This window comes from Eucyclogobius newberryi, unplaced genomic scaffold (genome assembly GCF_026437365.1).
Source record: "Eucyclogobius newberryi isolate DKJ021-1_F unplaced genomic scaffold, fEucNew1.0.hap1 SCAF_8, whole genome shotgun sequence".
Taxonomy (NCBI): Eukaryota; Metazoa; Chordata; class Actinopteri; order Gobiiformes; family Gobiidae; genus Eucyclogobius; species Eucyclogobius newberryi.
Genome location: NW_027316500.1, coordinates 5479003 through 5500647, shown reverse-complemented (window position 1 = coordinate 5500647; position 21645 = coordinate 5479003). Strand labels below are relative to the sequence as shown.

The following is a 21645-nucleotide window of genomic DNA, read 5'->3' as shown; positions in this document are numbered from 1 at the left end:
CTCTCCTCCTCTCTGCCTCCCTCCCCTCCTCTCTGCCTCCCTCCCCTCCTCTCTGCCTCTCTGCCTCTCTCCCCTTCTCTCTGCCTCTCTCTCCTTCTCTCTGCCTCCCTCTCCTCCTCTCTGCCTCCCTCCCCTCCTCTCTGCCTCCCTCCCCTCCTCTCTGCCTCTCTCTCCTCCTCTCTGCCTCCCTCTCCTTCTCTCTGCCTCGCTCTCCTCCTCTCTGCCTCCCTCCCCTCCTCTCTGCCCCTCTCTCCTCCTCTCTGCCTCCCTCTCCTTCTCTCTGCCTCTCTCTCCTCCTCTCTGCCTCCCTCTCCTTCTCTCTGCCTCGCTCTCCTCCTCTCTGCCTCCCTCCCCTCCTCTCTGCCCCTCTCTCCTCCTCTCTGCCTCCCTCTCCTTCTCTCTGCCTCTCTCTCCTCCTCTCTGCCTCCCTCTCCTTCTCTCTGCCTCGCTCTCCTCCTCTCTGCCTCCCTCCCCTCCTCTCTGCCCCTCTCTCCTCCTCTCTGCCTCCCTCTCCTTCTCTCTGCCTCTCTCTCCTTCTCTCTGCCTCCCTCCCCTCCTCTCTGCCCCTCTCTCCTCCTCTCTGCCTCCCTCTCACGGGTTTTCCACGGCTCCAACTCCAGATCTGTGGCATTTCCCCAAACCGCACGTAGCATTTTCCTCATCGTGTTTCCTCTGCTGTTGTGGAGCTGGATCAGTGACGCGCGCAGAGGAGAAGCGAGCGCTGCCGCTTCTGCCGCTTCTGCCGCTTCTGCCGCTTCTGCCGCTCCTGCCGCTCCTGCCGCTCCTGCCGCTTCCTCCGCTGCACATTTGGGGACAAAAACAAGTGCCTCGGGCCGTTACTGAGCTGAAGATCGCTGGAGCAGCGTGAGTTCATGGTCGACAACGTGCACGATGGAGAAGAGCCCAAAAGGAGCGCTGTTGCTCCTGGTCTTTGCGCTTGTAGTGAGCGGCGCGAGCGCAAAGAAAGCCCGGCAGCCGCGCTGTCCGCACTCGTGTACGTGCACCAAAGATAACGCGCTGTGTGAGAGCGCGGGGCTCATACCGCGCAGCTTTCCCCCTGATGTCATTTCACTGTAAGTCTATCATTTCTTCTGTCAAGCTTCTTCCTCTTTTTTGCCGCATCGCCTCAAGACCGCGCTCTGTTTGCGCTTTTGCAGATCGTTCGTCAAGTCCAAATTTACAGAAATCCCGAAAGAGAGCTTTATCCACACGCCTGCCCTGCACCTCCTGTGAGTATTTGTGATGTGTCACAGTTTGGTCCGCGACTGCCATATTTGTGTCATTTGAACAATAAAGCCGCTTCACACCGGAGGGTTTCCCAGGTGCGGTGCGGGAATCCCTGCTTCCAGCGCAGGGATCCCCTCATCCCCTCATCCCCTCATCCTCTCATCCCCTCATCCCCTCATCCCCTCATCCTCTCATCCCCTCATCCTCTCATCCCCTCATCCCCTCATCCCCTCATCCTCTCATCCCCTCATCCCCTCATCCCCTCATCCCCTCATCCTCTCATCCCCTCATCCCCTCATCCCCTCATCCCCTCATCCTCTCATCCTCTCATCCCCTCATCCCCTCATCCCCTCATCCTCTCATCCTCTCATCCCCTCATCCTCTCATCCCCTCATCCCCTCATCCCCTCATCCTCTCATCCCCTCATCCCCTCATCCCCTCATCCTCTCATCCCCTCATCCTCTCATCCCCTCATCCCCTCATCCCCTCATCCTCTCATCCCCTCATCCCCTCATCCCCTCATCCTCTCATCCCCTCATCCTCTCATCCCCTCATCCCCTCATCCTCTCATCCCCTCATCCCCTCATCCCCTCATCCTCTCATCCCCTCATCCTCTCATCCCCTCATCCCCTCATCCCCTCATCCTCTCATCCCCTCATCCCCTCATCCCCTCATCCTCTCATCCCCTCATCCCCTCATCCCCTCATCCTCTCATCCCCTCATCCTCTCATCCCCTCATCCCCTCATCCCCTCATCCTCTCATCCCCTCATCCCCTCATCCCCTCATCCTCTCATCCCCTCATCCTCTCATCCCCTCATCCCCTCATCCCCTCATCCTCTCATCCCCTCATCCTCTCATCCCCTCATCCCCTCATCCCCTCATCCTCTCATCCCCTCATCCTCTCTGCCTCATGTGCCTCATGTGCCTCTGAACATGTGTGAAGCACCTTCTCATCTATTCTCCTGCACACTGCCAGTCTGAGGATGAAGCTGTGAAGTCTGCTCATGTTCTAGTCACATGAGCTCCAATAATTCTGTAGCTTCTAGTTCAGACAGAGGGAACCACATGCTCCACTTCAGCAGAGAACAGACAGAAAAGAGGCTCATTGTGATGAATAGAACAAGACGTCACATCAGGGCCAAGATCAGCCTCCAACATAGGCCGATACTGTCTTGTTTGATGTCTTTCTGCACATAATTATCGGCAGAGTTCATTGGTAATTGGCAGTGTTGGGTTGCGTTACTTACATTATACATTACCTCGTTACTGCCCTGGAAAACTAACACGTTACATTACTGCGCTATCCATCCATTTTCTACCGCTTGTTCCCTTTCGGGAACAAGGACTGGAGCCTATCCCAGTGACTTTGGGCCTTAGGCGGGGTACACCCTGGACAGTGGCCAACTTGTCGCAGGGCCAACACAGAGACATAGACATTACAGACAGTTCACTCTCACATTCATTCACTAGGGCCAATTTAGAGTCACCACTCTTGCCTAACACATGCATGTCTTTGGACAACTAATTTATTATAAATGCAGAATAGAACTGTTATTAATATATGCCATTTGAGTATGACTTTTTCACATTTAAACATTTAAATCATATGATTCTACCTTTTTGCATTCAATTCATGATACAAACGACATAAACTATATTCACTACATGTATACCATTTGTTTATATATATGAAATACCCCATTAAAGAGGATAGATTATACAGTTATAGTAAAAGGACACATTAATGCTATACAAAACAATATGAAAAACACATTACTCAAGCATTATCATATACATGTATTCATTTATTTAAAAAAGGATGTATTGTAAAACATGAAAATTCAAAGGAAGAGAATGGACTTGTTTCTATTATTAAGGCGAGTCACTGCATTTCTTTCATCATGTCATGTTTTCATGTAGGAAAGACAAAATTGCACATCCAAACCTGGAAAAAGAGCGTGATTTAAATGTCCTGCTTCATTTTGTTGACTTACATAAAACATACAGAGGGGATTTTGGGGGATTTGATTTGGTTTCACTCCCCTCGTGTGGTGAAATGACATGTGTGTTTCTGAAGCACAGAGGGTGTGATTATCTTTGGGAGAACACGATGGTGACTTTAGGTTCCTCTGTCCCGCGCAGGCTCTTCACGGCCAACGAGCTGGAGTTCATAGACGAGGACGCCTTCTTCGGCCTGCCGCACCTGGAGTACCTGTGAGCGCGATGCAGGATGGTCTGGTTTTGTTCTTTTTCCTGTAATATTTCAATTTGTAACTATGATTTTCAGATTCATAGAAAACAACCAAATCAAAGCGATTTCCCCGTCAGCGTTCAGGGGCCTCAAGACTCTGGTGCACATGTAAGTGTCGCTGATCGCTCTGTAGGCAAGCGGCTTGACCTTTTGTAACTTAACAGGTTTTTACGATTTTCTAATTTTGACTTTATTTGGTGTATTTGTACCTGTTGTACATATAAAATATAGTTTTACACCAATCGAGACGGTATTTGTGGAGAAAACGTTGAAAAATCGGTAGAAAAAGACACATCACACTAGGGACGCTCATTCCAGTAAAGGTTTATGCATAATTTACACAAAGAAAGACTCTCTAAATGTTATTTCATCAAAATAAACTTGCTCTCATATATTTTTATTTGTCAAATGAAAAATAATTGTGTTTGTGCAGTGTTTGCTGAGTAATTTCCTTGTGTGATGTCATCAATTACAAACAAGAAGTGAAATTTTAAATGTGTCAGCTCCTTTTTTAACTTTTCCAGTACAATACAAAAAGAGAAGTTGGGTTAGCAGCACTATAGAAAGTGTCTAAACACTGTGACCACTAATTCTTTAAATAAATGGCATTCAATCGACTTTTGGACATTATATAGAGTGAAAGAAGTGAAAAGGACTTGGTTGAGTGGCAAAACAGCTTCACTCTTTAAACTTTTACCCGGTCTTTTACTTTGGAACCGCTCTGGACGACTGAGGAAATACACAGAATTTGAACATTTTTTTTTTGTATTTAAGATAATAATGAATGCATGGAAAGACCAGAACAAGCAGCATTCAGGTGATTCGGAAAAAAATTACTTTGGCGTATTCAATTCTATTTGATAAATATCTAAAAAATCTTACTGACCACCTGTTTGTTACCATGACGACGTTATTGATTTGCTTGGAATGTTCTGAGATTTTGTAATATTTTTTTTTTACCAGTAATGCATTAGAAGAGTAACAACAGATGGATAAATTGACCATTTCTTGTTGTCAATAGACTCAATAACACAATATTGCACAAATAAAAGATGAAATAAAAATAAAAGCCATCTTTAACTGACTTGTTGCTTTTTGTTATCCTCTTTTTTACACTTGATAGTTGTGAGTCAATGGTTTCTTGTTTGTCTTCCAGGAGCCTCGCCTACAACAACCTGGTGTCTCTGCCCAAAGACCTGTTCAAAGGCCTGGACGCTCTGACCAAAGTGTGAGTGTGATGCTGAAGGCGGACACTGCGGCTCCGTCTTCTCGTTGCGTTATTTATAGACGATTCTATCATCATTTCACTGGAGCTCGGCCCTGACAAGCGCGTGGGCGTCCGGAGCGTTCAGAATAAAGTCGTTAAATTTACATGTGCTGATGGAGACGAGGAGGGACGCGCTGTTATCCATCACCCACTCCAAATGTTCTCTCCGTTTGAATCTGTCTTTTTACATGATATAGAAGTGTATAACCTCTAGTATTGTTCTAGAGGTTTTATCTTTTAAGTGAGGTTAAAGAAGAGAATAACCAAAATTAATCTGTCAAAGGTTTTAAGGGGAATACATTTTGTCACTCATCCAAGCAGCTTCTTCAGCTTTGGAAACTTCCTGGACAACTGAGGAACTACATGGAAATCTGGGAGAAAATATTGAATGAATTGTCGATAGAAACAAATAATCTGTAAAAATGAATGAAAAATAATAGAAAATTGAGGTGTAATCTTTCAAACAAAGGTAGAAAGCAGTGATGGCTGACCAATATCAACATTTTAACAGGTATGAAAAGTATTGAAAAGTATCAATTCTCAACATAAAATATTCATCAAATTTGCTTAAGATACATTTGTTTTTATAAATTTGTTGTTGAATTTGAATGTAGTTTGAAAGACAGAATGTATCAAACTCATTGGTATCGATATTATAATACTAATTTAATATTTCTGTAATATTTTTGTTTGTATAATACTGATATTTAGATTATCAACACATCAAGATCAAGATTAAAGTTTCAACAAAATGCTAAAGAATTTAACTTCAAAAGTACAGAAATATTACCTTAAATCGTTGTATGGAATACTCTCCAAGTTTTTAAATGTTTTTTATTTCAAGTGTAGCTTTCATTATCTAACATACATTTTGATATGATCATGTTTTATATTTATTTCCCACCAATAGCAAACAAGCAAGACATTCACAAACCCAATTTAGCACATTTCTGATGGTTTGTAAAAATACAATCTGATTATTGCATCAGAAAAGTGAAATGTTCATATTTTGTATCTGTATTGCCACTCATTGTGTTGTAGAGATCTCCGTGGAAACCAGTTCACGTGTGACTGTAAGCTCAAGTGGCTGGTGGAGTGGATCTACAGCACCAACGCCACAGTGGACCAGATCTACTGCAAAGGACCTGCATCTCAGCTGGACAAGAAGATCAACGACCTGCAGCCTCAGTCCTTCGACTGCATCACCACAGGTGAACTCACAGCAGACAGGTCCCGGGGCTCACAGCAGACAGGTCCCCGGCTCACAGCAGACAGGTCCCGGGGCTCACAGCAGACAGGTCCCGGGGCTCACAGCAGACAGGTCCGGGGGCTCACAGCAGACAGGTCCCCGGCTCACAGCAGACAGGTCCCGGGGCTCACAGCAGACAGGTCCCGGGGCTCACAGCAGACAGGTCCCGGGGCTCACAGCAGACAGGTCCCCGGCTCACAGCAGACAGGTCCCCGGCTCACAGCAGACAGGTCCGGGGGCTCACAGCAGACAGGTCCCCGGCTCACAGCAGACAGGTCCCGGGGCTCACAGCAGACAGGTCCCGGGGCTCACAGCAGACAGGTCCGGGGGCTCACAGCAGACAGGTCCCCGGCTCACAGCAGACAGGTCCGGGGGCTCACAGCAGACAGGTCCCCGGCTCACAGCAGACAGGTCCCGGGGCTCACAGCAGACAGGTCCGGGGGCTCACAGCAGACAGGTCCCCGGCTCACAGCAGACAGGTCCCGGGGCTCACAGCAGACAGGTCCCGGGGCTCACAGCAGACAGGTCCCGGGGCTCACAGCAGACAGGTCCGGGGGCTCACAGCAGACAGGTCCCCGGCTCACAGCAGACGGGTCCCGGGGCTCACAGCAGACAGGTCCCCGGCTCACAGCAGACAGGTCCCGGGCTCACAGCAGACAGGTCCCCGGCTCACAGCAGACAGGTCCGGGGGCTCACAGCAGACAGGTCCGGGGGCTCACAGCAGACAGGTCCCGGGGCTCACAGCAGACAGGTCCCCGGCTCACAGCAGACAGGTCCCGGGGCTCACAGCAGACAGGTCCCGGGGCTCACAGCAGACAGGTCCGGGGGCTCACAGCAGACAGGTCCCCGGCTCACAGCAGACAGGTCCGGGGGCTCACAGCAGACAGGTCCCCGGCTCACAGCAGACAGGTCCGGGGGCTCACAGCAGACAGGTCCCGGGGCTCACAGCAGACAGGTCCCGGGGCTCACAGCAGACAGGTCCCCGGCTCACAGCAGACAGGTCCCGGGCTCACAGCAGACAGGTCCCCGGCTCACAGCAGACAGGTCCGGGGGCTCACAGCAGACAGGTCCGGGGGCTCACAGCAGACAGGTCCCCGGCTCACAGCAGACAGGTCCCGGGCTCACAGCAGACAGGTCCCCGGCTCACAGCAGACAGGTCCGGGGGCTCACAGCAGACAGGTCCCGGGGCTCACAGCAGACAGGTCCCGGGGCTCACAGCAGACAGGTCCCCGGCTCACAGCAGACAGGTCCCGGGGCTCACAGCAGACAGGTCCGGGGGCTCACAGCAGACAGGTCCCGGGGCTCACAGCAGACAGGTCTCGGGGCTCACAGCAGACAGGTCCCCGGCTCACAGCAGACAGGTCCGGGGGCTCACAGCAGACAGGTCCCCGGCTCACAGCAGACAGGTCCGGGGGCTCACAGCAGACAGGTCCGGGGGCTCACAGCAGACAGGTCCCGGGGCTCACAGCAGACAGGTCCCGGGGCTCACAGCAGACAGGTCCCGGGGCTCACAGCAGACAGGTCCGGGGGCTCACAGCAGACAGGTCCCGGGGCTCACAGCAGACAGGTCCCGGGGCTCACAGCAGACAGGTCTCGGGGCTCACAGCAGACAGGTCCCCGGCTCACAGCAGACAGGTCCGGGGGCTCACAGCAGACAGGTCCCGGGCTCACAGCAGACAGGTCCCGGGCTCACAGCAGACAGGTCCCCGGCTCACAGCAGACAGGTCCCGGGCTCACAGCAGACAGGTCCCCGGCTCACAGCAGACAGGTCCCCGGCTCACAGCAGACAGGTCCCCGGCTCACAGCAGACAGGTCCCCGGCTCACAGCAGACAGGTCCCCGGCTCACAGCAGACAGGTCCCCGGCTCACAGCAGACAGGTCCCCGGCTCACAGCAGACAGGTCCCCGGCTCACAGCAGACAGGTCCCCGGCTCACAGCAGACAGGCCAGGTTATAGATCAGATCTGTGGAGACACTCACAGAATGCATGTTTTTCAAGGTCATTTGATGATTTGAATGTTTAAATGAATGCTAGAGCGTTTACTTAAACCCTTCATGTGGCGACATCTCCGGGGCTTGAATAGAGTTGAGAGTTCAAGTCCTTTGTAATACGTCTCTTCTACATTTCTCCTGCCTTGTCCTCAGTATTCTATGGACCTGTAAAACGTCTACAATAGGGATGAATAAAAGTCATTCTTCTGCTCTCCATGGAGACAAGCAGGTGACCCAGGGTGCTGAAGGATGGGCCGAATGCAGAGCGTGACTTTAGCGGGCACAATAACCTCACACAATACTAAATATACTGTCAAGTGTCACGTTTCACTAAATGTAGTGGCGCACATTCTGTTATCACTCCTACTTTATGTGTTGAACGTTGGATCTGAATCTGTGGTTTACGTTCTCTTTGGTTGCAGAGTTTGCGTCGTACCAGACCCTGAAGTTCGAGTCCATCTCAGTGGAGGCCTTCACCTTTGGACAGGACCAGTACGTGGTCTTTGCTCAGCCCTTCATCGGGAAATGCACCTTCTTAGAGTGGGACCACGTGGAGATGGTCTTCAGGAACTATGACGACATCAACAGTGAGTCAGATCTGCCAATAACCATTTCATTTATCACAAGAATATCCATGTTTTATAATGATGAAGGATTGGGACTGTTGTCATAGCAAATTCAAGACAACATATTTTTTAATGGTCGTCAATAGAATCCAGCCTCATTCACTCATTGTTCAATATATGAAAGCTGGAAGAATATTTTTTGGGGCTCAATATTTATCATATATTTATAGTACGGCAAGGTTTGAGCTGAAATAAGAAACATTACATTTAGAGACTGGTTTACTTGCTGCTGTGTAAGTAGCATAAAGTAGTTTCAATATGATCTTTTATTCTATATTTTCTGTTGCGATATTGTTCTTATTTCCCCTGGTTTGAAGTGTAGTCTGTTTTTTCTATTATTGAACATACAGTACATCATTTTTACCATAATAATTTAAGCCAAACTAACCTTGCCAGAAAGATGAATTCTCAAGACTTTCTGTGAGTTCACAAACTTACGACTCCCACTGTTGTCTTCATGTGAGACTGGACCAATCACAGGGCAGCATTGTGGTTTGAGAAGACGCCAAACAAACAAGGGGCATATTTCAGCCTAGTTTAACAAAGGTACAAACTGTTTAAACAAACGAGCAGAAGGAAGTGCTTTGTGCATTTGTAAACGGGAGAGATGTTTGTGCTTTTCTCTCAACAAGTTATATTTCTGGGCTTGTTTTCAAGTCTTTCCAATACATTTACAAACCAATATATTTCGTTGGAATGCTTCACCCACTGTTATTATTCAGCATGAAGGAGGCTCAGACAAAGACACTATTTCTGCTTACTAACCCATAATGCACAGTTCAATACTTTGAGTCATCTCTAAATGGACAGACCTTGCACATTTGTAGAGGTAGTGTAGGTGGGAGGGCCAAACATCTTCTGTGGGCAAACAAAAAGGTAAAAAAAATGTGTTCTTTGTCTCAAACCAGGCACCTCCACGGTGATCTGCAAACCCCTTGTAATCGACAACCAGCTCTTCATCATCGTGGCTCAGCTGTTCGGAGGCTCTCACATTTACAAGCGCGACATCTCGGCCAACAAGTTCATCAAACTGCAAGGCATCGACATCCTGAAGATCCGCAAGCCCAACGACGTGGAGACCTTCATGATCGACGGAGAGACCTTCTTCGTCATCGCCGACAGCTCCAAAGCCGGTTCCACCACCATCTACAAATGGAACGGCAACGGTTTCTACTCGCACCAGTCCCTGCACCCGTGGTACCGGGACACAGACGTGGAGTACATGGAGATCTCGTCCAAACCGCACCTGATCCTGTCCAGCAGCTCGCAACGACCGGTCATCTACCTGTGGAACAAAGTCACCAAGCTGTTCGAGCGACGCACAGACATCCCGGAGATGGAGGACGTGTACGCGGTCAAACATTTCAAAGAGAATTCGGATCTCTACATCTGCCTGACCAGGTTCATCGGCGACTCCAAGGTGATGCGGTGGGACGGGGCGCTGTTCAGTGAGCTGCAGACCATGCCGTCCAGAGGCTCCATGGTGTTCCAGCCCTTCGCCGTGGGAAGCTGGCAGTACGCCATCCTGGGCAGCGACTACTCCTTCACGCAGGTGTACCGCTGGGACCCAAAGAAGGGCGAGTTTGTCCATTTCCAGGAGCTGAACATCCAGGCGCCCAGGGCCTTCTCGCCGATCTCCATAGACAACCGGCAGTTTCTCCTGGCCTCCAGTTTTAAAGGCAAAACGCAGATCTACGAGCATCTGGTGATTGATCTGAGCGACTGAAGATGTGGAATGACTTTGTGACGGGAAAGGATTATCTCTAGAGACTTAGATCCAGTTCATATCAGCAGAGGTGGGTAGAGTAGGCAAAATGTGTACTCAAGTAAGAGTAACGTTACTTCAAAACAATATGACTCAAATAAAAGTGCAAGGTATTGATCCAACTAATACTACTTAATGTAAGCGGCTGTACGTAACATATCTGATTCATAATTTGGAGTTAAAGTGGCTGAACCCACAAGTCAAATCTGTCTTGCCCCTGCAGATATTGTAAAAGCAGCTCAAAATAAGACTCAAAAATGAGTGTTGTCTGCATCAAATTAAACAGGAAGTGCGCAGTTAGCATGCTAATGTTTGTTAGCTTTACCGTGGCGTTAAACTCTGCTCTGGCTCTTCAGATGCTGCAAACAGTTTAAAATGAACTAATTCTGTTTTTCACGAGACAGAAAAAATCTGGTAATTGGAAGGACAAAATATTAAAGTACAAAATAGGATAAAGCAAAAAAAAAAAAAAAAGTACTTTTACTATTACAAGTAGTTAATATTGTCATCTTAAAGCTTTTGTCACTTTTTAACATTGGGAACCAACACTTTTACTTTTTCAAGTAAGAGTAAGTAGAAGTCTTAATAAGTATAGTTACTTTACTTAAAGTTACACAAGTAAATGTCACTGAATACCACCCACCTCTGCATCAGTGCATGACCCACGATGCTGTCACCTTCCACCGACCGTGACCAAAGCTCCACAGCCCTGGAGAAGTGGCCCCAGACCAGGCAGAGCAGCGAGGAAGAGCAAAAGACTAAGTCAAATGTAACTTCAAACAGATGTTCCACAAGAAGCCAGAAAGGACTGGGACCAGCGCACAAAACCAGGTGAGGACGAGCATCAGCAATGTTCACAAAGATGAGCAGAAATATCTTCTGTATTTCAATTCAAAAGAGACATTTTCAGAACACACAAAGTGAAAAGTGGCAAGCGATGGTCTATTATATCATTTTGTTAAAGGAGACATATTATGTCAAATCCCCTTGTTCCAACAGTGTTTCCTCATCATTAGTTTCCTCATAGTTGGATTTAGATTGATTCATTTAACCCTGTATTGTCCTGTAACTGAGACTCGAGTGCTCAGAAAACTCCTGATTTCACCTGCCCCCTATCCCCGCCCACTTCGCAGTACTTAGTTGTGATTATTTGTCAAATTAAGACTCTGAGTGACACATGTAGAGGTGTAAAATGTCACATTGACGCTTTTCAAGAATAACACGCATAAATGACAATGTGCTGCTTGTTACGGTGAAATGTCACTATGAAGAGGCGGGGCTTATCAGTTTTCAACAGGAAGTCAGTGGAGCCGTTTCTATTACTGAGACGTTTTAGATCAATATCGCTGCCAAAATGTTAAATATGATCTACTTATGTTATAGTTCAATACGAAGTACCTGGAAAAAGCATAATACGTCTCCTTTAATGAATTGGTAATATGTTGTATATAATATTTATGTTATGAAAAGGGATTCTGATTTCCATTGAACCTAAAAGCCATAATCATTAGAATATTCCACTGTGTACTTAAAAGCATAATATACAGTCATATGAGTTTCTTTAGAACTACAGATGTTTTTAGTGTTAGTTACTCTTTAGGCTCTTGAAACCAGGTTGAGTTGGACCGTGCATGACACAGGCCACAAAGCACATACCATCAATAGTCATTTAATTAGCATTTGATAGTGTTTAACCACTTTTGCAATGACTGAATATTTCTAGATTTGAAGTCTCATATTTATCTAAGTAGTAAGTAAGAACAGGCTTTATAATCAGTCTAAAATCTGCCAAAATGAAATGTTTACATGTTCCTGTCTTTACTCTTGTCCTTAATCATTTTGGAAGGATGCTCTTTTGTAAGTAACATCGGGACCACGTCAAAGGCCATATCTGTCGACAGAAGGATGTTGTTATGTGTGTACCTGGAAGTACATGGAGCTGACTCTTTTATTGTTAATGGTGTGTATGGAAGTGTGGAGAGATCCTTTTACAGAGAATGTATGGAGAAACTTCAGAGCACTCTAGGAACTATTTTTAGACACTATTAGGAGAATGTTCTATTCAACGCTCAATCAAACTAACAAGCCATTATGTCACGTTAAAGCGTTAAGTTATTAATATTACACTGTTAAAGTCAATAAAGGTTTACATCATGAAATCGTCTGCATTTCTTTCCTGGTCTGACTAAAACAAGTGTTGTATGGTTAAGGCTGTAAAGGGATTAAAGTAAAAAACATCATGGAGGCATCTGACTGTGGAGCTCACACTGCCCCCACCAGGCAGAACACGGTACTTCTACTGATTTCTGACTTCTGTGGCTTCACAAGTAATTACATTCTTTACACGTATTTCCATGCTGTAGTTTTGTTTGTACTAGGGATGACATGATTATTCAGGAATTCATTTTTAAATATAATCATTTGATTTAACTCATCTCTGCTCCATAAAGGAACCCTGAATGTAAAGGGCTTTTTTATCTTTTACATAAACTTTACTTTATCATTCAGAAAGATTTACAAGATCTGTCAAGATTGTAATAACAAATAATATTAATAATAATAATAATTTTAAATAATTCATCACTAGGGATGTCAAGATTGTTTGATAATTGTGATTATTCAGGTCACAATATAATCGCAATAAATACAGACTAATATTTGGGATATTTCAGAAGCAAAATTCTGTCATTTCAACTCAATCTGTACTCCAAAAAAGTACTTATATGTACAGTATGTTTTATGAGACTGTTTATATGACAATACTCATAAAACCAGTCACAGGTAATGTAACAGAATGAAAGACTTCACTTGTTATTGCTATAACATTGTTTGAACACATTTCTAATTAACGATGAGAACATGAATTCATACCCAGAAGTGCTAATCAATATGATCCTCATCAGTGTAATACAAGTAAACATGGTGTGAAAGAAATATCTAATAAATACAAACAAATAAAATCCTTTTATTTTCTCCAACAAAGTGCACGCCTCAATTCTACAAAGCAGCACATTACAATGTAATGGAATAAATACAAGAAAATCGGCTGAAATTATAAAATGAACACGAGTGAGGAGATACACAAGTACCTGCACAGTCACGCTGGGCTCGGGGCCAAACCAGTGTCTTCACAGAGCTCCTGCATCCTGACCAACCACACTGACCACACCCACCACACTGACCACACCCACCACACTGACCACACCCACCACACATAATCTACTGCGCATTCACACTTGTCTCAAAACTCAAGAGGCTCATAATCCTGTCTTCTGGTCGTTGTAATGTCTCCTGTTCTCCACGTTGCTTTTATATCTGTGGGTTCCTTCTAAGGCGGGCGATATGGTCGTTTAGCCGACTCATGATTTCACTCGTATTATAAAGACTTGTATGGAACAGCAGCAGGAAGTAGAAGCTATGGAGAGCGTAAGCTACAGATGTGAGAGTGACTCATGAGTTGAATGTAAAAACAGAAGTACAGAGCGCTTGAGGTCTTGTGAGTGCAGTCCACTGTCTCTTTATGTCCACCATCAGATCAGCAGAACATGTCTCTACAGTTACTCTACAACAATGAATTGATCTTGCTTTAAATTTAATTGAAAAACAAATGCATGGACGTTTGAATAATAACGTTCATAAACATGAGGCAAAATGATGCCGTTTCCTCCAAACAACACGCTTTAACTGACAGGACTGACTGTTATCAAACCTTTTTTCCCTATACAAGACAAGATAATAGGGTTACATTTAAATATTAAGTGTTTTTGAATAGCCTACTCTGTTTAATGTTCTTATAGTTGAGTTAAAGTGTTTTTATTGCTAAGTTAATGCTTCGTTAAGTGACCTTGCATGGTCAGAAAGACGCTTCTAAGCCCTCGTTCCACCTGGTATAAGTCTCACCGTACGTCTTTCACAGTGTCGGTCGCTGGTTGATCAGGTCGTCTCTCTAAAGCAGACTGGTTTGGCCCCGCTTTTTTGTGTTGCCGAGGACAAAACTGACATGACATTTGAAACAGGTGCGTCCTCGCGTTCCGTGGTACACTTCACCTGGAAAAACTTGTGCAATGGCAGCAGGCGCTCGGATCGTGGCCCGCCGCCGCGGCCTGCTGCTGCTGAGAACCACAACTCCAGCCACTACTGAGTCTCCGGTGCAACGTAGTGTCTTTTCTGTAGGCGGAGAGAGTCAACATAAAAGGCTTCATGTTTCACAAAATAACTTAGTGCTCTTTAAATAAAATGAAAAACACTATTTTCAGGTGGTGGCTCTTTTAAAAAAAAAAAAAAGAAGAAAAAAAAAAAGAATATAAAAAGAAAACTCACAGAAGGATAACACTCTAAGTGACATCAATAATATTAGGAAAAGAATTGTAACTCCCATGAGAAAAAGACAAATATTGACAATTAAAATCTGTACATAACTCAAATCAATATACAATACAGTACCTGCAGATGTTAATGCATACAGTACACTTCTCTTTTTACATAGTTTTAGTACAGCCTGATCTATATACTTAACACAGACTGTGAATAAAAAGCGGCTAATTTAGTACTTTTAATGGTTTATTCAGCGAGGAGACAGAGAGCTTTTTAGAAAAACAAAAAACGTCCGACTGAAATCCTTATTGCAGGATGGGCTGTGTTTGGAGTTGCATACTGCATGTGTAAAGAGAGGAGGAGGAGGAGCCAAGGCCGGGGCGGGGCTTAAGGGGGGGGGGGGGGGGGGAGGGGAGGAGTGGTTGAGCCTTCCCAGGTCAAAGGGTCGCCGTCCCCTGTACAGTACATTCATGGCCAGTATTGCACGAGCGACCGAGTCCACCTGAAGTCTGTGCGCGGAGGACCTTCAGTGCTGAGGCGCGCTCGCCGGACGCCGCGTTACGATGGCGAGGAGGAGGAGCTTACTCTGCTGTGCTGGTTCTGAATGTGAGTGTGTGTCCGGGTAAAGCGGTCAAAAGTATCGAAAAATCAAGATACGTATCGATTTGCAAGCTACATACTCATTTCAGCAAAGATCGATATTTAACAGACCCCGTTTACAGGACAAACTGTGACCTTTCCTGAACAGGTTTAGAATGATCTTCAGCGTTATCGGAACTAGTATAAGACGACCACCATGTTTAAAAAGGAAAGTGATATTTTGTTTTGGCATCATTTATAAAAGGGCTGCAAGATAAAATGCCTCTACCTTTTTGAATAGAGCGAATATAGCAAATCGCAAAGGCTGCCATTTCATAACATATATCATAATTGTCTTATTCAGCATAAACATGGCTAACTCTGGAGTAGGGATGTCAAGATTCTGGAGCTCAACAGTGAGTGTCCAGCGCTTGGTTCTGGAAGTCAATTTTCCATTCATTTTCCCAAAGGAGGAAAGCTGCTCGGGGCTAATCAGCTCTGTGGTATGTGATGAGACCCATCATCTGATTTAATTTTAATGTTCGAAACTTTATAAACCACTTCACTTATCAAAAAAAAATGCTGGGTTTTTGGTTTTAAATGTGTTTTTTGGACTGAAAACAACCGCCTTATGGACATTTAATACTACATAGCTGCTTAGCCTCTGTCGTGCCTTTAAACCCAAAGGCAAAAATGAATGAGAAACTGAATCTTCTTCTCTTATTGACCAATAACCGTTTCATTCTTTGATTTTCTAACTTTCCATTGGTTAAAGCAACAATATTTCAAAGCCCTGTGAGGCGACTGCTGTTGTCATTTTGGGCTGTGGGATCTCATCAAAGAAGATCCTCCCTGACCAGAGGTGGGCAGAGGATCCAGACACAGGATCCTCCCCACCTCTGTCCCTGAACAACACACTCGCTTTAGTTGAACTTTGTGGATTTGCATGTCTCCACTGCCACATCATTCATATTCATCCATCCAGAACCACCAGCAGAGCCTTCGCACCTCATAACGCAGCCGGCAAGCACTTTTTCTTTGAATTCCTTGTAACGCTATAATCCAGTGACGAAGAGCTGGCCCCGCGCGCACACCTACCACCTGCCACCGTCCGCCATCTGCCATCACAGTTTGAGCTCGTTGGCGATCTTGCAGGCGATGTTCTTGAAGGCGATGGACGTGCCCGATATCCTCTTGAAGCGCACGCCGTTGAGGGAGAGCCGCGGCAGCTTGCACACCTCCATCTCCCACTGCACCAGGTTGTCCTGGCGCGCGTCGCCGTGCACGCAGAAGAGCAGGAAGCGTTCGCGCTGCTCGTAGTCGCAGCTGTTGGCGTCCAGGACCTTGCGGATCTCCCTCATCATGTCGGCGGGCTCCATGGACGACGTGGTCTTCATGCTCCAGGTGAAGCGCAGCGAGCGGGGTTTGGAGTCGCGCCCGCACTCGTCTTTGGTGTCGCCCGATGCACTCCTGGTGGATGAGAGCGAGAGAAGAGAGGTGGGAGGAAAAGAAAAGGTTTGGTTCGAGAATTCAAGTTTGAGTGGAATTGTTATTACTCCTGTTTTTGTACAATGTTGTTTTAAGACGAGACACTGCAGGTGAATGGGAAAAAAAATCTTAAATTTAGATAAATCAATTTGAAACTTCTTCTATAAGTTGATTACCTATATGTAAGAAAAAAGTGTATTACAAGTTTTTCACCATGTAATGTTTTGTGTGTAAAAATGGCCCAAACTGCACAGGTTTAAATGTCTTGTTTCCTTATGTTGACATATTAGACACAAAAAGGTTACAGAGGAATTTGGGATTATCTTTCTACTATTTGAGTCAAGTAGAGCTTGACTCGGTGTAAAAGTTCAAAGTTCACCTTGCTGCGGGCCCCCTACAATGTATGTAGTTTGTGTAAAATGCTAAAAAAAAAATCAATTTGGTTTAGACAAAAAGGTACCATGATAAATCTTTAACTTTCTTAAGTTTGTGTCAATGTAATAACGGTTTCTTATGACTGAAACCAAGCTCGTCTTTTGCCATTATAGTGAAAATGTGTGTTTGTATACAGCCATTTACTCTTTCTCTTATAAAATTAGCAAAATAAATATAATTTGCCGCAGAAGTGACTGTCCATTATCACCTTAAGATGGTGGTGTAACCAACCTATACCAAGTACATAAGAAAAAAAGATAAAATGTAACTAATAAATGGGTTTGGGATGATATATGTAAAAAAAAAAAAAACAATACCGTCATGTATCTTTTTAATCATTTGTTAAATCTGGGCCACAACAGCAGGTTCTAATTCTTTTCAAGCCCCGTAAAGCCAGAAAAGCACTAATTTTATGCAAAAATATGGTGACAGTCTATTAACAAGTATTGCTTTTATTACAGGATCTACTCTACAATAACAACTTGGCGAACAAAAACACGATAGATTGATTAAAACGATTAAAAAGATATATACTATGTAGAAATCCTAAAAACAAAGACAAAAGTGTGTGTGATTTCTTTGTCCAGAACATTCGCTTTGCTTTAGGTTATTATGTGCGTCACCTGCCAGGAACGGTAAAAAGCATGGACACTTTTATTACCGCACTGTTTAGGTTAGTCACGGTAACACGGTCGCCTCGCACTTACAGCCAGCACCGACACATCATTATGAAAAGTGTTGGGGAAAGTATTTGGCCCGTTCTTCACTGTAAAACTCCATGTGTTCTCGGAGCCGATCCGCATTGCAACACTTTCATAAGACGTTGTTGAGGTCGGGAGAAGCTGCAGGAGTCAAGGTAACAGTGTGTTTCAGAAAAGGTTGGGACTATTCTTAGCTATCTAGCTAAACATGATCGTACATTATCATCTCGTGATGTTTTCCATCTGATCCAGTCGAAAATGTGACGTTAAAGGTGCACTATATCACTCTCTGGTGCCAAATTACAGGGCAGATTTGTAGAGAAGTGATATTTTTTTTACAAACGCTGATATTTTCCTGTGTTTAGGCTCCAACTCACATTATTCACCTTTTTTTAATGTGATGCTGCTTCTGATGCGAGGTCAGTGAGTGTTCACATGTGTGTGCTTGACCGTGGGTTTGTCGTGGTGTATTGGCAAAGTAAACACATACATGTAGTTCATTTAGGCCAAGCTTATTACATATCGTAGTCGTATTTTGGTAAGTTATTTGGACACTAAACATGTATGTATTTTTTTTTTATTTAAGACAACGAAATTGGTAAATACAAATGTTCTAATTCAATGTAGCAGTCAAATATAAATGTTTTCTGGATAAATGTGTACGACCCAATTACAGAACTCCAAATCACGGTTTAGAATCACCTGTTTAAACTTGCTTTCCTTGATTTTGACACCTTATTATACACATTACTGTAAAGAGTCCCAAGTGTCCGCAAACTCGCTATACAAGTGTGCTGTATTAATATTATCAGGTAGTTCTTACTTCCATAAGCCTATGTGAGGCCTGTGGAGGTGAAACGTTCCAGAACAACCATATGTTTACCCTGAGGAATCAAAACTACATTTATAGACTCTCACCTTGGGGTTTCTGTCCTGGCACTGGTCTCTCCCTCACTAGGCACCCTGAAATGAACAGGAATACACTGTTAACTTTTCCAGAGCTGCAAGAAGCTGCCCCACCCACCCAACCACCCACCCACCCACCACCATCACCGGACAAACGAAAGGGATTCTGTGGGGGTTTCATGCCAGGAAAGAGCCCACACGTCTGGGTAAACAGGACCAGCACACCGGGTGGACCTTTGTTTTTATGTCCTGCAGCTTTTCAATCAGCATCCTTGTTTTTTAAAGTGTTACCGTTCCTTAATCTCCATTATTCCACCGAATAGACCCTTTAAAATGCTCTGTCGTCAGAATGGAGGTGAAGTGAAGCAAGAGTTTTTCAATTTATCTGATTATCTGTTGTCAAAATGCTTACAGAGACAGAAAAAATAAACACATTTTTGTATTTCCAGGGTAGAAATGTCAGTTTGTTGGCATTTCCATTAAAACAGATGTAAAAACTTCAGCTTTTCTTGCCTCAATTTGTAGGTAAAGTGATAAACTATTGCTGGATCAACATTTCTGTAAGTATTTGTCCAGTAAAATGTCAGTTTGTTGGCTTTACTGCAAAAGGAGATACAAAAACATAAGATTTTCTGGCCTCAAAATTGTATTTAAGCTTCACATAAAGTATCATTCGTGGTAAACTTATTAATATAATTTGAGATAAAGTGAAAAGTTACTGTGGAGTCAAGTATTTGTTCAGTAAAACGTAAAGTTCCGGATTTATTCTGCTAAAATGTGAACAATACTATGTCTTTACACCAGACTCTTTATGCATTTATACCTCTGGAATTTAGAATGTTTTGGTTGACACACTTTTAAAGGGTCTATTAATTGTTATATCAAAACCGGGAAAATAAGGAGAGGAAAAGCTAGAGCAAACGTTTAAGTGAGGCTAGTAAGGAGACAAAAGGATAAATAAAGAACACTGCAACACAAGGGTGCGAGTTGAGACAAGGATGTAGTCGTGTTCAGGAGGTTAAGAAGGCACAGGCCAAAGGCAGGAGAGTGGGATTGTGGTGCAGCAAGCCAAGTGCAGTCCTACCTCCGGGTCGACCTGAAAGACATAGCTCTGAGCGGGAGAGAGAGGAGAGAGAGCTGTGAGCGGCGAGTGCACGGCCAGTGTGAAGGTGGCTTTATAAAGGGATACGCGCCCATGTCATGTAGTGGCAGCTAAAAGCATCTTGGAAATAGAAAGCTTACAAAGAGCAAGAAGCATGAAGCAAAAATGTGCGGAAATGTTTTTTGGAACTGAAATATTCAGTTCTAACACTCTGCGCTGCGTCGGTGAGACACAAGACTCGAGTCAGAGAGTTTTGACTTTCAAATTCATTTCAATGGTCTTAAAACATAAACGCAACTGATATTATAAGGAGCAAGAACTAAAAAAATGAGTTAGTTTTGACAACTTTAATAACTTCAGGCTCATAAATATAGCCTATTTTTGCTATACAATGTGAGCTATATTATTCTTATTGTAAATAGAAGTTCTGCTAATTCTGATTAAATATTTATATTTTTTAATCCAACCCAGGCTCAGGTTTTTTCAGAATTAGATTTACTTTTAATCAACATTAAAGGACAATTATTTTTGTTACAGAAAAGCAACTGACCAGCAGAAGAAGTTGGCAAAAATATTAAACTAGAAATTAAATATCAGTATCAACACGATGTATTGAAAGATACGAGTGTAATTACGGTTTTATGAATCCCTGATGACTGCGTCACTTTGTGTGTGCACTTAAACGGGATGGAATACAACTGTTCCAGCTTCCCTCAGTACAAGCTGAATAATAATCTGACATTTTAATTATTGTAAAGATATAGTATCCTCATAACACATTTACACGTTGACGTGCCTTTGTCATGGACCCACACACAAAGTGTAGTTTGTTGGTGGGTCCATCACATTCTGGTTCAGTCTGTCTAGTTCAGATCCAAGTTCCCTCTGAGGTCAGATCCCTGCACAGTTTCTGTCCCGACATTGGCCCCGTACCTGCGCACAAACTTGGAGGTGATCTTGCCGATGATGCCCGTGGAGGTGCCCCTGCGCTGCTGGGCCAGAGCCCCGGTGTCGTGGGACAGGGTGGGGGAGGCGGGGGGCCCGTTGTAGGTGGCACTGCGCCGGTCCCGGAGCTGGGCCCCGTGGAAGGTGCTGCGGCTGGTGGTGCCCCGAGGGAAGCGGTTCTTCTCTGGAGTACTGATGCTGTGGGCCGAGGGCGACGTGGAGGGGCCCCGCGGAGACGAGCTGAAGGGACAACAAGCATTTAAGAACAGGAAAGAATAAACTTGTTTTGTTTGTCTTTCTAGATACTCTCTGGCTCTGCTTCCATAATTTTGCCAATTCAATCTGCGGATTGACATTTGGGTTCGGAGTGTAGTGACAAAACAAATATCTCCATATGTTGCTCTTTTTGTAATATTTTTGACAATAAAAAAAAAAGAAAATGTCACATTTATATAGCGCTTTTCTAGCTTCAAGTCACTAAACTGAATACTTTATATTCAAATTGTGGACATATTCAAAAATGACATTACAACAAAACAATATTATCTACAATTCAATATATTGCCCACCTCAGATTTTGGTTACAGTTAATTTAAATGTTTAAATTAATATATTGTGCTTTTGAAGATATATATAAAAAATATATAAACATTTTATACATAGTATTTTACACTGGAAAAAAGTTTAAACGCAACTCACTTTTTATGAGCTGATCTCAAATATTATTTTTCTCTAAACACAAAAGACTTATTCCTTTAAAATATTGTTCATAAATCTGTCTAATCATGAGCTCTTCTC

At 44.4% G+C, this 21645-nt stretch overlaps 2 protein-coding genes across 8 annotated transcripts in view; one reads left to right on the top strand and one right to left on the bottom strand.

The window, feature by feature from the left end:
* The first annotated feature begins 760 nt into the window (after nucleotides 1-760).
* On the top strand, nucleotides 761-10521 carry LOC140351337 (leucine-rich glioma-inactivated protein 1-like). Its single transcript, XM_072437144.1, has 8 exons — nucleotides 761-1073; nucleotides 1158-1229; nucleotides 3371-3442; nucleotides 3516-3587; nucleotides 4636-4707; nucleotides 5788-5957; nucleotides 8409-8573; nucleotides 9521-10521. The coding sequence occupies exons 1-8, from the start codon at nucleotides 892-894 to the stop codon at nucleotides 10336-10338; spliced, it is 1623 nt and encodes a 540-aa protein (XP_072293245.1). The 5' UTR covers nucleotides 761-891; the 3' UTR covers nucleotides 10339-10521.
* Nucleotides 10522-13322: 2801 nt separating this feature from the next.
* Nucleotides 13323-21645, bottom strand: part of mark1 (MAP/microtubule affinity-regulating kinase 1) — a 60660-nt gene continuing 52337 nt past the window's right edge. For 4 of the 7 annotated variants that reach the window (XM_072436289.1, XM_072436288.1, XM_072436293.1 and 1 more), the window contains exons 16-20: nucleotides 20836-21087; nucleotides 19885-19911; nucleotides 18813-18857; nucleotides 13587-16740; nucleotides 13323-13554 (exon numbers count right to left, since the gene is read on the bottom strand). In XM_072436289.1, the coding sequence (XP_072292390.1) occupies nucleotides 16395-16740; nucleotides 18813-18857; nucleotides 19885-19911; nucleotides 20836-21087 (670 nt within the window). In that variant the 3' untranslated portion in view covers nucleotides 13323-13554; nucleotides 13587-16394. The remainder of the gene's footprint in view (nucleotides 13555-13586; nucleotides 16741-18812; nucleotides 18858-19884; nucleotides 19912-20835; nucleotides 21088-21645) is intronic. The other 3 variants (XM_072436290.1, XM_072436295.1, XM_072436294.1) reach the window with 1 other exon arrangement.

Bases quoted from the DNA above. Each gene is read 5' to 3' on its own strand.
- LOC140351337 (XM_072437144.1), top strand. From the start codon at position 892: ATGGAGAAGAGCCCAAAAGGAGCGCTGTTGCTCCTGGTCTTTGCGCTT. The intron at 1,230-3,370 runs GTGAGTATTTGT...TGTCCCGCGCAG, and splicing joins ACGCCTGCCCTGCACCTCCT to GCTCTTCACGGCCAACGAGC. The intron at 3,588-4,635 runs GTAAGTGTCGCT...TTTGTCTTCCAG, and splicing joins CTCAAGACTCTGGTGCACAT to GAGCCTCGCCTACAACAACC.